Here is a 13,172-nt window from a genome sequence, read left to right as displayed (position 1 = left end):
GACATGGGTTGCCTGCACAACTGAGAAAGAACAAAAGAATCCCATATCAGCCTCATTGCTGCAGGACCGTTAAAGCGCATGAATTTCTTGCTAGGATAGCAGGGAAGTCACGGGGAGTTTATGGGAGCAGGGGAAGAAAACCTCGGTCCTGATCTAGCCAATCGCCTTTTAGGAGAGGAATGAGAAAAATGCTACTTACGCCATGACAATAACAGAAAAATCTAGCCAGTTCCATGGGTCCCGGAGGAAGGTGAATTCCGTCATACAAAATCCTCTCGCCAGAATTTTTATCAATGATTCAAAAGTGTAAATGCCGGTGAAAGTATACCTGCAAAGGAGGGGTTGGGGGGAGTGTTAAAAGGTCCAAGAAAAAGAGAGATAGAGTGTGTGTGTCAGTAGTTGTGGGGAGAGATAATATATATCCCGTTCATCACTCAACAACCGACAACAATCTCCATGTGTGAAAAGGGCACTGGGGTCAAAACACCACAAAAGCTTTCATTTAACCATCCAACATTGCCTCAAACTCAGTGCATTCCGATGGGTACAGTTCACACGTGCTTCTGCAAATCATTCAATGGTGTACCTGCATGTTCATGTTCATGAGTTTATTGCTCTGGCCAAAGGCCATGACAAACTCGTATTAAGCAACTACACTAATAAAATAATACAGAACATACATCCATACTATAAAAGAGACATTGCCAAGTCCCTGAGCATTAAAATACAGTTTCCTTGTGCATCTCTGACAGCTCCAATTCTAAAATTATTCCGCCTTTTAAAAGTCTCATTTGATGTAAGTTACCAGAGACACCAACAAACTCAAATCCATCTTGATTTAAGATTAGATCTCCAAATCGCCACAACAATTTATAGCAATTCCATCTACAGTGGTATCTCAGGTTACATACGCTTCAGGTTACAGACTCCGCTAACCCAGAAATAGTGCTTCAGGTTAAGAACTTTGCTTCAGGATGAGAACAGAAATCGTGCTCCGGCGGCGCGGCAGCAGCAGGAGGCCCCATTAGCTAAAGTGGTGCTTCAGGTTAAGAACAGTTTCAGGTTAAGAACGGACCTCTGGAACGAATTAAGTACTTAACCCAAGGTACCACTGTATCTCCCTTTTCCTGATTTTTTCTTTTTGCAACTAGTACCACTCTTTGTGTGATGGAGCTATTATTGTCACTCAAAAGAAACTGTACCATTTCTGCCAGGATGTGCCTGCTAGCTTGTGTGAACAAAGGTTTTGGAAAGCGATCTCTTGGATCTCTATATAAGGGGCAGGCTAAGAGATGATGAGTTATGTCTTCCACCTGAGGTTGACCACAAATAAAAAGTCTGTCTATGTACAGGACCTTGGTTGTATGTAGCAGCCACCCAAGACTGCAGTGGGTGTCACTTGAAAACACAGCTCAGTAAAGGCATTTCTTAAGGAAACTGGTGAGAGTTTGGTCTGATAACTAGCTCTAAAATGCTCTGTTCTCAAGAATAGACATCAAGGGGGAAATTTGGTGTTTTCAATTAGTTGCAACTAAGAGCCAATCCCTTAGCTGACATTTATTCAATGTCAAAACAGAGTTCCAGAAAATATTAATAGTGTTAAACATCTTGATAAGCTGATCTCCAGAGTTGGTTATCATCCAATTCTGTATAGCACAGTGCAGGAAAATGCGTAACAGGCATTGTAGCAACTTTTAAAATATACTTTAACGGAGTGCAGTCCGCTCCTGCCTTAACTGTGGCAACCCAGATTCTGCCTTAATTGTGGCTACCCAGATTCTGTACAGACAGGAGTGCCTGGCATGCTCTGGTCCATGGGGTCACAAAGAGTCGGACACGACTAAACAACTAAGCAACAACAGGTTCTGTACAAAGAAGCGCTGCTGATGTTCCTGAAGGTAGAGAGTTTAGCTTCCAAAAGAAATTATTCTGCACAGTTTCCAAACCTTTAATGGAGTTCAAACCACAGAGCATATGAGTAAGAACTTTGCTACCAAATATCTTTAAGGCAGGTTCAATCAGCTGCCCTCCTTTAGTGTAAGAGAACTTTATCAATGCCCCTATGGTTTTCTGTGCTTTGACTTTCACTGCCTCCATATGACACTTCCAAGACAGGGCTTCATTAAAGAATATGCCCAGGTATCAAAATGAGCGAAATTGTTTTCATGCTCTACCAACTGTAGTTTTCTGATCTAAGCACCATTTATACATAGGCCTGTGCCAAAAAACATAACATTGGTCTTAAGAATAATTTATAGAAAGTATGCACTGAACACCTCCAAGAATTTTTTTGAGGCATAACCAGGAAAGAGAAAGGAGCACTAAATAATCTGGATACATCAAATATTGAGATCTTCCTGTTCCTAATTACTGGATAGAGTTAAAGTTTGCATTGGCATTGTTTACATGGCACCAAATCATTAATATAAAAGTTTAAAAGAATGGGAGTCAGAAAGCAACCTTGCTTCACTCCTTGTGACATTTTAAAAGCATCAGTCATACCACCATTTAAACCTACTCTGACCCTCATTTCTGTATGGTTCTTGGGTTAACAGCAGAAGTCTGCAGTCGATGTTAGCAATTTGAAATTTCTCCCACTGTCTGTTTCGATTAATAGAGGCGGATGCAGCAGAAAGATCAATAAAGGCTACATAAAGATTGTTCTTAGTATATTTCCTTATAATACGGTTCAGAGTGAAACAGTGGTCAACGGCACTGTGCCCTCCTCTGAATTCCACTTCTTCTTCATGAATAATGTTATTTTTGCAACGGTCTGGTCATTTTTTGAAGGAGATACCATGCAGGTACCTCGGGTTACATACGCTTCAGGTTACAGACTCTGCTAAGCCAGAAATAGTGCTTCAGGTTAAGAACTTTGCTTCAGGATAAGAACAGAAATCGGGCTCCGGCAGTGCGGTGGCAGCAGGAGGCCCCATTAGCTAAAGTGGTGCTTCAGGTTAAGAACAGTTTCAGGTTAAGAACAGACCTCCAGAACAAATTAAGTACTTAACCTGAGGTACCACTGTAGGTACCGCTCTGGCAGGAAGGTAAACGTTGTTTCCATGTGCTGCTCTGGTTCGCCAGAAGTGGCTTTGTCATGATGGCCACATAACCCGGAAGCTGTACGCCGGCTCCCTCGGCCAGTAAAGCGAGATGAGCGCCCCAACCCCAGAGTCGGCCACGACTGGACCTAATGGTCAGGGGTCCCTTTACCTTTACTATGCATGTTGCTAGTTCTTGTGCCTCAGGCCTATATCAAACATGCTGGATAATCATGTGCACAAGTAAGGATTTCTCAAATGTACCTGAATAGGAACCAGTCTCCTGTGATGAGATAAAAGGCCCTTATTTCCAGCAAGAAATCAAATAAAGCTCCTGGAGACAATATGAGTCCACCTTAGAATGGTGGATTCCTATCCTGGTTGGCTTGTTCACCACCATAAACAATACAGACCAAATGCCCTCTGGGTGGAAAATGGGTATTTCATCGATTTATAAGAAAGGGGGTAGGAAGAATTCACAAAACTATCACCCAGTTAACTTGTTAGACATCTTCTCCAAGCTGCAGTATATGCATGGTAAAGGTAAAGGGACCCCTGACCATTAGGTCCAGTCACGGCCGACTCTGGGGTTGTGGCGCTCATCTCGCTTTATTGGTCGAGGGAGCCGGCGTAAAGCTTCCGGGTCATGTGGCCAGCATGACTAAGCCGCTTCTGGCAAACCAGAGCAGCGCATGGATACGCTGTTTACCTTCCCGCCGGAGCAGTACCTATTTATCTACTTGCACTTTTTGTGCTTTCGAACTGCTAGGTTGGCAGGAGCAGGGACTGAGCAATGGGAGCTCACCCTGTCGTGGGGATTCGAACCTCCAACCTTCTGATTGGCAAGTCCTAGGCTCTGTGGTTTAACCCACAGCGCCACCTGCATCCCTAGCAACATGCATACTACCCTACTTATTTGGATACAGGAGATGCCAAGCATGTGCCAAATTGCACCTGTGCATAATTTGCCAGTTGCTTAAGAGTCCCTGGGTTTTGTGTACTTTGCTGTAATGGAAATGAAAAAAGGAGTAAGATTTTGTGGGACGCAGTGAAGATTGCAAAGAACTGTAGCATCCACAGTAAGCCTTTTTTAAAATCTGCTGCTGACAGAGCCACATGAAGGCAGCTGGCTCTCTTCATTTCTCTAGCTTAAATTTTGCATTGTGCTTTAAGTGGCTATTTGCATGGGATTTTCCATGTTGTTTTATCTCCAGAGGAGCTCGCTGCAATTCATGCATGCAAGTCAAGCCACACACAGAGCCAGAAGGTCTCAGTCCATTTCTAAGTGAACGCCCATTTTGCATGTGTTGGATCCTAAGTCTGTTCCACCTCATTTACTCATTAAACTACTATAATTATTATTATTAATCTGCATGGATTTTTTTTATCTCAATAATACTTAAATGGGCATTTCATCACAGGCTATTTAAATATGTATTTTATCTCAACGTACATATTTCTAAATGGATTTTGTCCTAAATTATGCATTTTAAAACTTTTTAAAAGTCAAAAGCTGATCTGCACATTAGTCCAGGGGGTTCAGGTCAGGTAAGTTCCCACTGGAATTCAAATTTCTGAAGCAGACTACACACCCCACAGGAGGTGAAAACAATTTGACCTGGGGTAAAATTCCTCTGTGAACCCCAAAATGAGAGCCAGAGAAGATGTAAAACAGTGTGTTCCTGTGCAGAATTTGCTGTCGTGAGATGCAGTGAAGGCAACAAGCCTAAACATTTTTAAACAGGAGAAAAGGGTTATGACAAAATCATGGAGGCCTATTATGGGCTACCAGTCCTGACACCTAAACAGAACTTCCATGTGTGGGAAACATACAAACATAGGACAAACCCTGCTATTAGTTCTGCTACCGCTACTACTAACTAATAAAAATATCACAAACTATTCTTCATAAATAAATGCAAAGTTTTTACAAGCCACGCACCCTGAGGTAAGAAAACATGCGGCTGTTGATAGGTTTAGCACAGGGATTCCCAAATTGGAGGTCTCCAGCTGTTTTTGGACTACAACTCCCATCATCCCTGACCACTGCTCCTGCTGGCTAGTGATGATGGGAGTTGTAGTCCAAAAAGGTGACCCAAGTTTGGGAATCCCTGGTCTAGCAGAAGGGTGGGGAACCTCAGAGCCAAGGGCTGCAGGTAGCCCTCCACACCCCCCCTCTCTTTCCAGCCTTTGGGGCTCTCCACATACTGAAATCTCTCACTGCCACTACTCCAACACTGTTCTGGAGTGCTTTTCCCTGTAAGGGAATATTCCTTGTCATGCAGCCCAAGGAAGGTTGCTCACGGGGGAATGTGGCCATTGAGCTGCCAAAAATAAAATCATAGAATCATAGAGTTGGAAGAGACCACAAGGGCCATCGAGTCCAACACCCTGCCAAGCAGGAAACACCATCAGAGCACTCCTGACATATGGTTGTCAAGCCTCTGCTTAAAGACCTCCAAAGAAGGAGACTCCACCACACTCCTTGGCAGCAAATTCCACTGTCGAACAGCTCTTACTGTCAGGAAGTTCTTCCTAATGTTTAGGTGGAATCTTCTTTCTTGTAGTTTGGATCCATTGCTCCGTGTCCGCTTCTCTGGAGCAGCAGAAAACAACCTTTCTCCCTCCTCTATATGACATCCTTTTATATATTTGAACATGGCTATCATATCACCTCTTAACCTCCTCTTCTCCAGGCTAAACATGCCCAGCTCCCTTAGCCGTTCCTCATAAGGCATCGTTTCAAATAAAAAATCAAAAATCCCCTGCTCCTGGTTTTAACATTTGGAAGGAGGGAAAGAATATCACAGCATTTTCACCGTTTCGGAAGTTGCGGCCTGCGCGTTCCCCACGAGCCTGACTCAAAGAAGGGCATCTTTGTCATCCTCTCCTCCAGCGCCAGCCACCAGGAGCAGATGGCCGTGTTTATCATCCGTCAGTCAAAAATAAAAAGTGGGTTCTGGTTGGCTCAATGAGCCACACTAATTGTTTAATGCACTGCACTTAGTTTAAGCTTTTGCATCTGGTATCTATTTTCATAAGGAAGAACTTGCAGGGATGCAAACTTGCTCTGCTTAATTTTATTTTGTTTTAAATAGCAGGCTTGGGAGGGAAGCAGGGATTATATCTTCCCCCGCCCCCGCTCCCTCCCAGGCCGATGGAAACTCAGCTAGTATTCCTAAATGAGGTGTCCAGCTAAGCTTCAGAAACATTTATATAATCAAAGGCCAATTCCCCAAGTGCCATTACTCTCCGGGGAATGCGTGGCCCTCCAGATGTTGTTGGTTGGTCACTGTGAGAACTGGGTCTCCGGCTGTTTTTGGACTACAACTCCCATCATCCTGTGCTAGCAAGACGAGTGGTCAGGGATGATGGGAACTGTAGTCTGCAAACAGCTGGAGACCCAAGTTTGGGAAATGATCTAGAACTCCGGCCCTCCAGATGGTCCTGTTAGCTAAGGATGATGGGAATTGTAGTCCCAAGCATCTGGAGGGCCTATGCCTGATCTAAAGGCTCCTGCCCCATGTGGTCCTTCCTCTGGTGAGCTATGGCAGGATCACATGTTGAGGAGGAGGGCTGGTTCTTTACAGCTCCTGTTATGTTCTGTGGGGCAAACTAAATCAAATGCATGTGGAAAAACTGCTCACTGAAGGCCAAAGCTGGTATCTGTTAAGTGTAACTGGTTTAATTCACACCGAAATGGGAATACCTGTATGCATTGGTGAAAGGGTTTCACTTGAAGATTCCACTGAAGGTAAATTAAGAGCAAAAAGGAGCTCTCTGAGCTGCCATGATGGGCTGATAATTAACTGTTATTGTCCTCAGATAGCTCTGATGTGGTGCTTTAACCTTAGATTACATGAAAAGGTATTGAAATGCAAATTCACCATCTCTGAAGGATGGTGGCTGGAGTTCTTCCTTCCTAGGCTCTGTAAGAGTGAGGGTGTAAATGAAGCTCTGCAGGAGCACACAGCCACAAGCTTTGGGGAGAGACAGACCTCTGTTTCTGGGTCTGTTGGAATTATTTCATGTTTTGTAAGATGCCAAGCCTACGCCTTTGCCTGCCATATGTCTTATGGAACTGTTTGGATGTATCATTTGATACATCTTCTGTTCTGAAGAAAGTTCTACAGGTAAACTTTTGAACAATCTAATGTGTCTGGACGATGCTTCATTTAAAACGGAATCAGTTTTTAGGCACCGAGTCCCTTCAAACTGCACAGTATGTTTGATCTGTATCAACCACAACTACCACAGACACACACTTCATTCCACTGATGGCTCCAATTCTTTGACTCTGCCCCCATATCTGCTTTTCCTGAATTCAGGTCCAACTAGAAAAAATAATTCCAGAATCGGAGGCTGCACAATTATGCTACACAGCTCCTTCGGTTCTTTTCCGCTCACTACATGCGTGAGAGAGACTGCATTTTTGGTGAGAAAACACCAGCCAGTCACACATTGGGGCATCTGCCTTGCAAATAAGGCTCTTTAAATGTTCTGGTTTGTGATTTAAAAAGGTAAAGGTAAAGGTACCCCTGCCCGTACGGGCCAGTCTTGACAGACTCTAGGGTTCTGCACCCATCTGACTCAAGAGGCCGGGGGCCAGCGCTGTCCGGAGACACTTCCGGGTCACGTGGCCAGCGTGACATCGCTGCTCTGGCGAGCCAGAGCCGCAAACGGAAACGCCGTTTAGCTTCCCGCTTGTAAGCGGTCCCTATTTATCTACTTGCACCCGGGGGTGCTTTCGAACTGCTAGGTTGATAGGCGCTGGGACTGAACAACGGGAGCGCACCCCGCCGCGGGGATTCGAACCGCCGACCTTTCGATCGGCAAGCCCTAGGCGCTGAGGCTTTTACCCACAGCGCTACCCGCGTCCCCGGTTTGTGATTTAGAGCAAGGCAAACACACCTTCTCTCAGTGGATCTGTTTCAAGAGAGCACATGCATGCCAAGAAATGCCCACAATCCCGCAAATGAACATGCAGAGCGGTTCTGATACGAAGCAGTCAAATGGCAAATGGGAGGTTTCGGAAAGAGGGATAGAGAGAGAGAGAGAAATCAGCAAAATACTTACTCAACGTATTTGTTCCAAGGAGGGAGTTCAGACCATGCCATGAACACACAGTTGGTTAAAATAGTGCACATGATAAACATACTGAATAATGTAAAAGCACAAGTTAAGGAAAGTACTTTGAATGAGTATTTAAAAACAAAAAACAAAAAAACCCAGCCCTTGCACTTCACACTACAAGCAACATCACAACCCTTTCCTGGGTTGTTTCTGTTCATCAGTCCCATGTAAAGTGTGAATGTACATTAAGGAAGGATGTGTAAGAAATCTTAAGTGAGCAAATTCACCGCAAGTTCATAAACCAAACTTCCACTGGCAAGACAGCACCCTTCCGCAAACAAAAACCAATGATCTCTGAGTGTGTGTGTGTGATACAATGGGTGTGCAAAACAGATCAGTCAACTCAAAGGTCATCCATTAAATACATGTTCTTCTTCTTAAGGAAGGTCATAAGAACTCCTGAGAGATGGAGCCACCTCTCTATTTATTCTGGGCAAACGCTGGCTTGTTCCAAGTACCATATTTCTAGTCTTCCAGCCCATGGACTGGGAGGCTGACACACTCCATCTAGGCTGCTTGTTTTGACTGGCAGCAGCTCTCCAGGGTCTGGGGCAGAGAAGGGTCTATCCCACTTCTTGCTACCTAGCCGTCTGTTGTAGCTGGAGGTGCTGGGGATTGAACCTGCGTCCTTCTACACGCAGAGAAGGTGCTCTGCCACGAAGCTGTGGTCCACCTCCCCAGAGTAAGACAAACCAACTCAGTCAAACGTGCTCTTCCTTCCAGTGTAAGTGACTCTGCAGGGTTTGTCTGCATCAGAAGCAATCAAATGACTGAGGAGCACCTGATGGAGACACGTGGAAGATGGAGAAACTGCCCCTAGTGGGACACCTGCTGGAATGCAGTGAGGCCAGGGCCACAAATCGGCCAGAAACACAGCAAGCTAATGCAGCCGGCGTCAACTCAGCGCCCTTGAGTTTCTGCTGGTATCACTGACACAGACTGGCAGCAGTTCTCCAGGGGCTCACACAGGAGAATATCCCATCCCTGCCTGGCCAGCAGGACCAGTTAAGCCCGAGACCTTCTGCATGCAAATATCTTTTGCCACTGGTCTGCAGCAATTTCCCAACCTTTGCCCTTCCTGGGTGCCCTCTATAGGACCTCGGCAAGAGCCCCCACAGTCTAGGGGACAGAATAGCGATCTGGTACTGGAGAAATCCAGGTTCAAGTCCCATTTTGGGCCACTGAGCCAACTGCGACCTCTCAGCCTAATCAACCTCATAGGGTTGTTGTTGTGGGAGGGATTGCGTATGCTGCCCTCATCTCCTCGAGGAAACAGAAATATTAAAATGCAATAACTGCTAAATAATCAATCGTACACTCTCCCTGCTGCTAGAAATGTAATTCTGATTCCCACCAGCCCCCACTCCCCAGAGTTTAAAATAACAGTGTATGGGTGGGGATGGTACCTACAAATATATAATCAGATAAAAAAATACTGAGAGGGAGAAGTACACGTGAAATGGGGAAGGGGGGGGGCCCACAGAGATGGGATTGTGAAGTAGCCAAGCGAAGCCTCTCTTAAAATAAATTTTAAAAGGGTCCACGTTGAATGGGAGCACAGGTGCAATGGTGCAAACTCAGCATTAAAAAAAAAAGAGAGAGAGACTCTGTTAAAGAAGAGAGTTGGAAATGCCTGGGAAAGGAGATGTTGCAAGCTGTTTGCAAAGACCACGCGAAGGGAAGCTGGCTGAACAAGATTTGCTTACACAAATGCTGGGAAGTAGGGAACTAAACAATCGTCTCATCGGAGTACATGGGGCTCTGCAGAGTATTGTAAGCAAAAGTGACAGCTCCCTGCCCCAAGGAGGTTACAATCTATCTTTAGAAAGGGAGGGAAGCAAGACAATGAGAGATCGAGGCGAGGAAATGCTGCTTATTATTTAAACACCTAGGGTTTGTCCTAGCTGGAGATGAGGACTAAGGGAGTGAAATCTAAGATTTCGTGGAAGAGGAGGAGGGACAGAGAGGTGGTGTCGTGTAGCTCAGCCGCCAACAACTAGGGGTGCTTCAGATTTGGGCCACCTCTGCCATCAGCCCCAGCTTGCACAGCCGTCCTGGATAGGACCGGTGGGAGCTGTGGTCCTAAACATCTGGAAGGCAGCAAGTTAGTTGGCAACAGCTGATGTAGCTATTCTTGGGGAAGTTCTGAAGGAATGGGTTTCCCAAACCCAAAACTGACTGCAGGCAGTTTGAAACTGCACCAAAATCCCTATTTTTCCTTAGCTAAAATGCTTTAACTTGAGCTCTTGAGCCGAAACCCAGCTGTATAAACAAGTGCTCAGAGCCCTCTCCTTTATCAGTTTGTGACGGCAAGGATGGCCTTCACTGTACCAGTACAACAGGGAAGACAAGTCTGTGTCTTATCGTATATCCTGACCACAAAAGATGCACAGACCTAGTCTGGGAACAGCGCCAGAGGGTGTTCTTGGAGATGGTGACCTCTTGCTCCAAGATAAGAGTAGGAACAGGAAGATCCTTTTATGGTCAGAAGTACAGGAAGGAATATCCTTTTATGGTCAGAAGTATAGGAAGGAATACCCTTTTATGGTTAAGAGTGCTGGAGCAGGAACATCTGAGATGTCAACCTGCGTGTACAAGCTGACGTGGCTGGATTCCTGGGGAAGGGGGAGAGGGTGCCTGGAGGATATATATACTGCATGTAATCTCTCATTTCTTTGGACTTGCTGTGGACTGACCACGCAAGTGCCTTTCTGCTGTTCCGGAGAGCAGAAATAAAGAACTCTTTCTCTGAACCAACCCTCGGTGTCATTTGACTTCCTTCCTCCTGTCTGGGAGCAATGCAGACCCAATCGGTGAACTCCAATAAAGCTACAGTTCAAGGCATAAGGACCATCACAAGAGAAGCGGAGAGGGAGGAGACCTTCAAATAGCTCAAGGTAGTATAGGTGAAGGAACAAGGGAACCACGCAGTGATACATCCCAATAATTGGTGACATACCCAGAATGTCCAGCACTCAGATTCATTACCAGAGGCAGATCATCAAAGGAAATGCCAGCCTGCTGGACATGTCTTCAATCTTCTCCTGAAGTCCGTGACTACAATGAGGCTACAGGGGACTGTTGTCTGACATCAACTTGTAGCATGCCCTACATCCAAGTAGCATAAACCTTTAAGCAGGACCTCCATTTCTGTTATGGGGAAAATGGGACAGTTTCTCCATATCTACTGCCACCGCCATCACCAGAATAAAAAAAATCAGCTCGGTTGCTAACTACTCCGGTTACTCCCGCATGAAAACTTAAGAAACTAGTAATTGGACTCAAGGGGCTAGTCATACAAAGACTGATTCAAAAACATTTTCCACTACTGGGACCTCTTCCTCCTGATGAATGACTGCGGAGAATCGCAGATGGCAAGCCTCATTTTCTGCTGTTATTACCTGATGAACATAAACACTACCCAGCGGTACCTCCTCCCAAGTAAGCCAAGGGTCTTTGATGGCAGCTCCTTACAGAATGAGCAGCAAAGGAAAATCTCCCAGAGCCAGAGTCTGACTTTCCCTACAGGTATAAACAGGAATGGGGGAATAAAGACGTCTTAAAAGTTGAGAGCCATCGCTGCTGTTCACGATGGTTGGGAGTTGCAGGACAATACAACTGGAGGGCACCAGGTTGGGGAAGGATGGTGTAGAGTGGCTCATTCCAAAATATGGGCCACCATTAGGAAATTAGTTCTGGCTGGGGTTATGCAGGACACTGTCCCAACCAGGAGCCATCTCTGCAAATAGCATGTCTGAACCCTGCTGCGCACAGAGCCTAGGGGTTCTGTGCCTCTAAATCATGGGTAGGCAAACTAAGGCCCGGGGGCCGGATCCAGCCCAATCGCCTTCTAAATCCAGCCCACGCATGGTCCAGGAATCAGCGTGTTTTTACATGAGTAGAATGTGTCCTTTTATTTAACATGCATCTCTGGGTTATTTGTGGGGCATAGGAATTTGTTCATTTCCCCCCCAAAATATAGTCCGCCCCCCGCAAGGTCTGAGGGACAGTGGACCGGCCCCCTGCTGAAAAAGATTGCTGACCCCTGCTCTAAATACAGGGTAGGAGAACCTTAAGCCCAGGGGATAAAGGTGACCTTCCAAGGCCTCTCTGTCCAGCCCTTGGGACTCTCACTAGGCCCCTCCCCTGGCCACACCCCCTCTTGCCAAGCCACGCCCATTGCAAGGCCTGGTATACAAAGGGAAAAGAGCTGCAATCTCTGAAATTCCCCCTCTTGCACAATGGCACTGCTACAATAAGTGCATGTGCATGCTTTGGTGTTCAGGAGAACCTTGCAAGGTATTATCCCCGTGTTAAGAGAAATGGAGGGTATGGAGAGTTGAAGTTCTGGGATAGTGGGTTGCCAAAGGGTGATGGCAGAAGCAGGGTTTTAACTTTCCGTTATGCAATTTTGTAGCTGCTCCACCCTTCAGCACAGCCACGAAAGGCGGAGGGACCCTGTCCTCTGTTGCATCTTCCTGACCTAAATACATGTCAGCCATCAGTTTCAGCCAACCTCTGGCATTAATGGAGCAAACATATGCTCCAGAAAGTGGCGGCTGCATGGAATCTCTTCTCTCCAAAGCCAAACTGACCACTAGGCCTATTCCAGAGGGGATTGTCTAGAATAACACAGATGCCAAGCTTTAGTTTCAAATACTTAAAGTAAAGGTAAAGGGCCCCCTGACCATTAGGTCCAGTCGTGACCAACTCTGGGGTTGTGGTGCTCATCTCGCTTTATTGGCCGAGGGAGCCGGCGTTTGTCCACAGACAGCTTCCAGGTCATATGGCCAGAATGACTAAGCCGCTTCTGGTGAACCAGAGCAGCGCACGGAAACGCTGTTTACCTTCCCGCCAGAGCAGTACCTATTTATCTACTTCCACTTTGACGTGCTTTCGAACTGCTAGGTTGGCAGGAGCAGGGACCGAGCAACGGGAGCTCACCCCGTCACGGGGATTCGAACCGTCGACCTTCTGATCAGCAAGTCCTAGGCTCTG

At 46.1% G+C, this 13,172-nt stretch overlaps 1 protein-coding gene across 10 annotated transcripts in view; it reads right to left on the bottom strand.

The window, feature by feature from the left end:
* LOC114607605 (sodium channel protein type 5 subunit alpha-like) overlaps nt 1–13,172 on the bottom strand; it is a 301,831-nt gene that overhangs the window by 197,075 nt on the left and 91,584 nt on the right. For all 10 annotated transcript variants that reach the window (XM_077936723.1, XM_077936714.1, XM_077936718.1 and 7 more), the window contains exons 4-5: nt 8,118–8,208; nt 200–328 (exon numbers count right to left, since the gene is read on the bottom strand). In XM_077936723.1, coding sequence (XP_077792849.1) covers nt 200–328; nt 8,118–8,208 — 220 coding nt within the window. The remainder of the gene's footprint in view (nt 1–199; nt 329–8,117; nt 8,209–13,172) is intronic.

The sequence above is a fragment of the Podarcis muralis genome, chromosome 12 (genome assembly GCF_964188315.1).
Source record: "Podarcis muralis chromosome 12, rPodMur119.hap1.1, whole genome shotgun sequence".
Classification (NCBI taxonomy): Eukaryota; Metazoa; Chordata; class Lepidosauria; order Squamata; family Lacertidae; genus Podarcis; species Podarcis muralis.
This window is presented reverse-complemented; position numbering and strand designations above follow the sequence as displayed.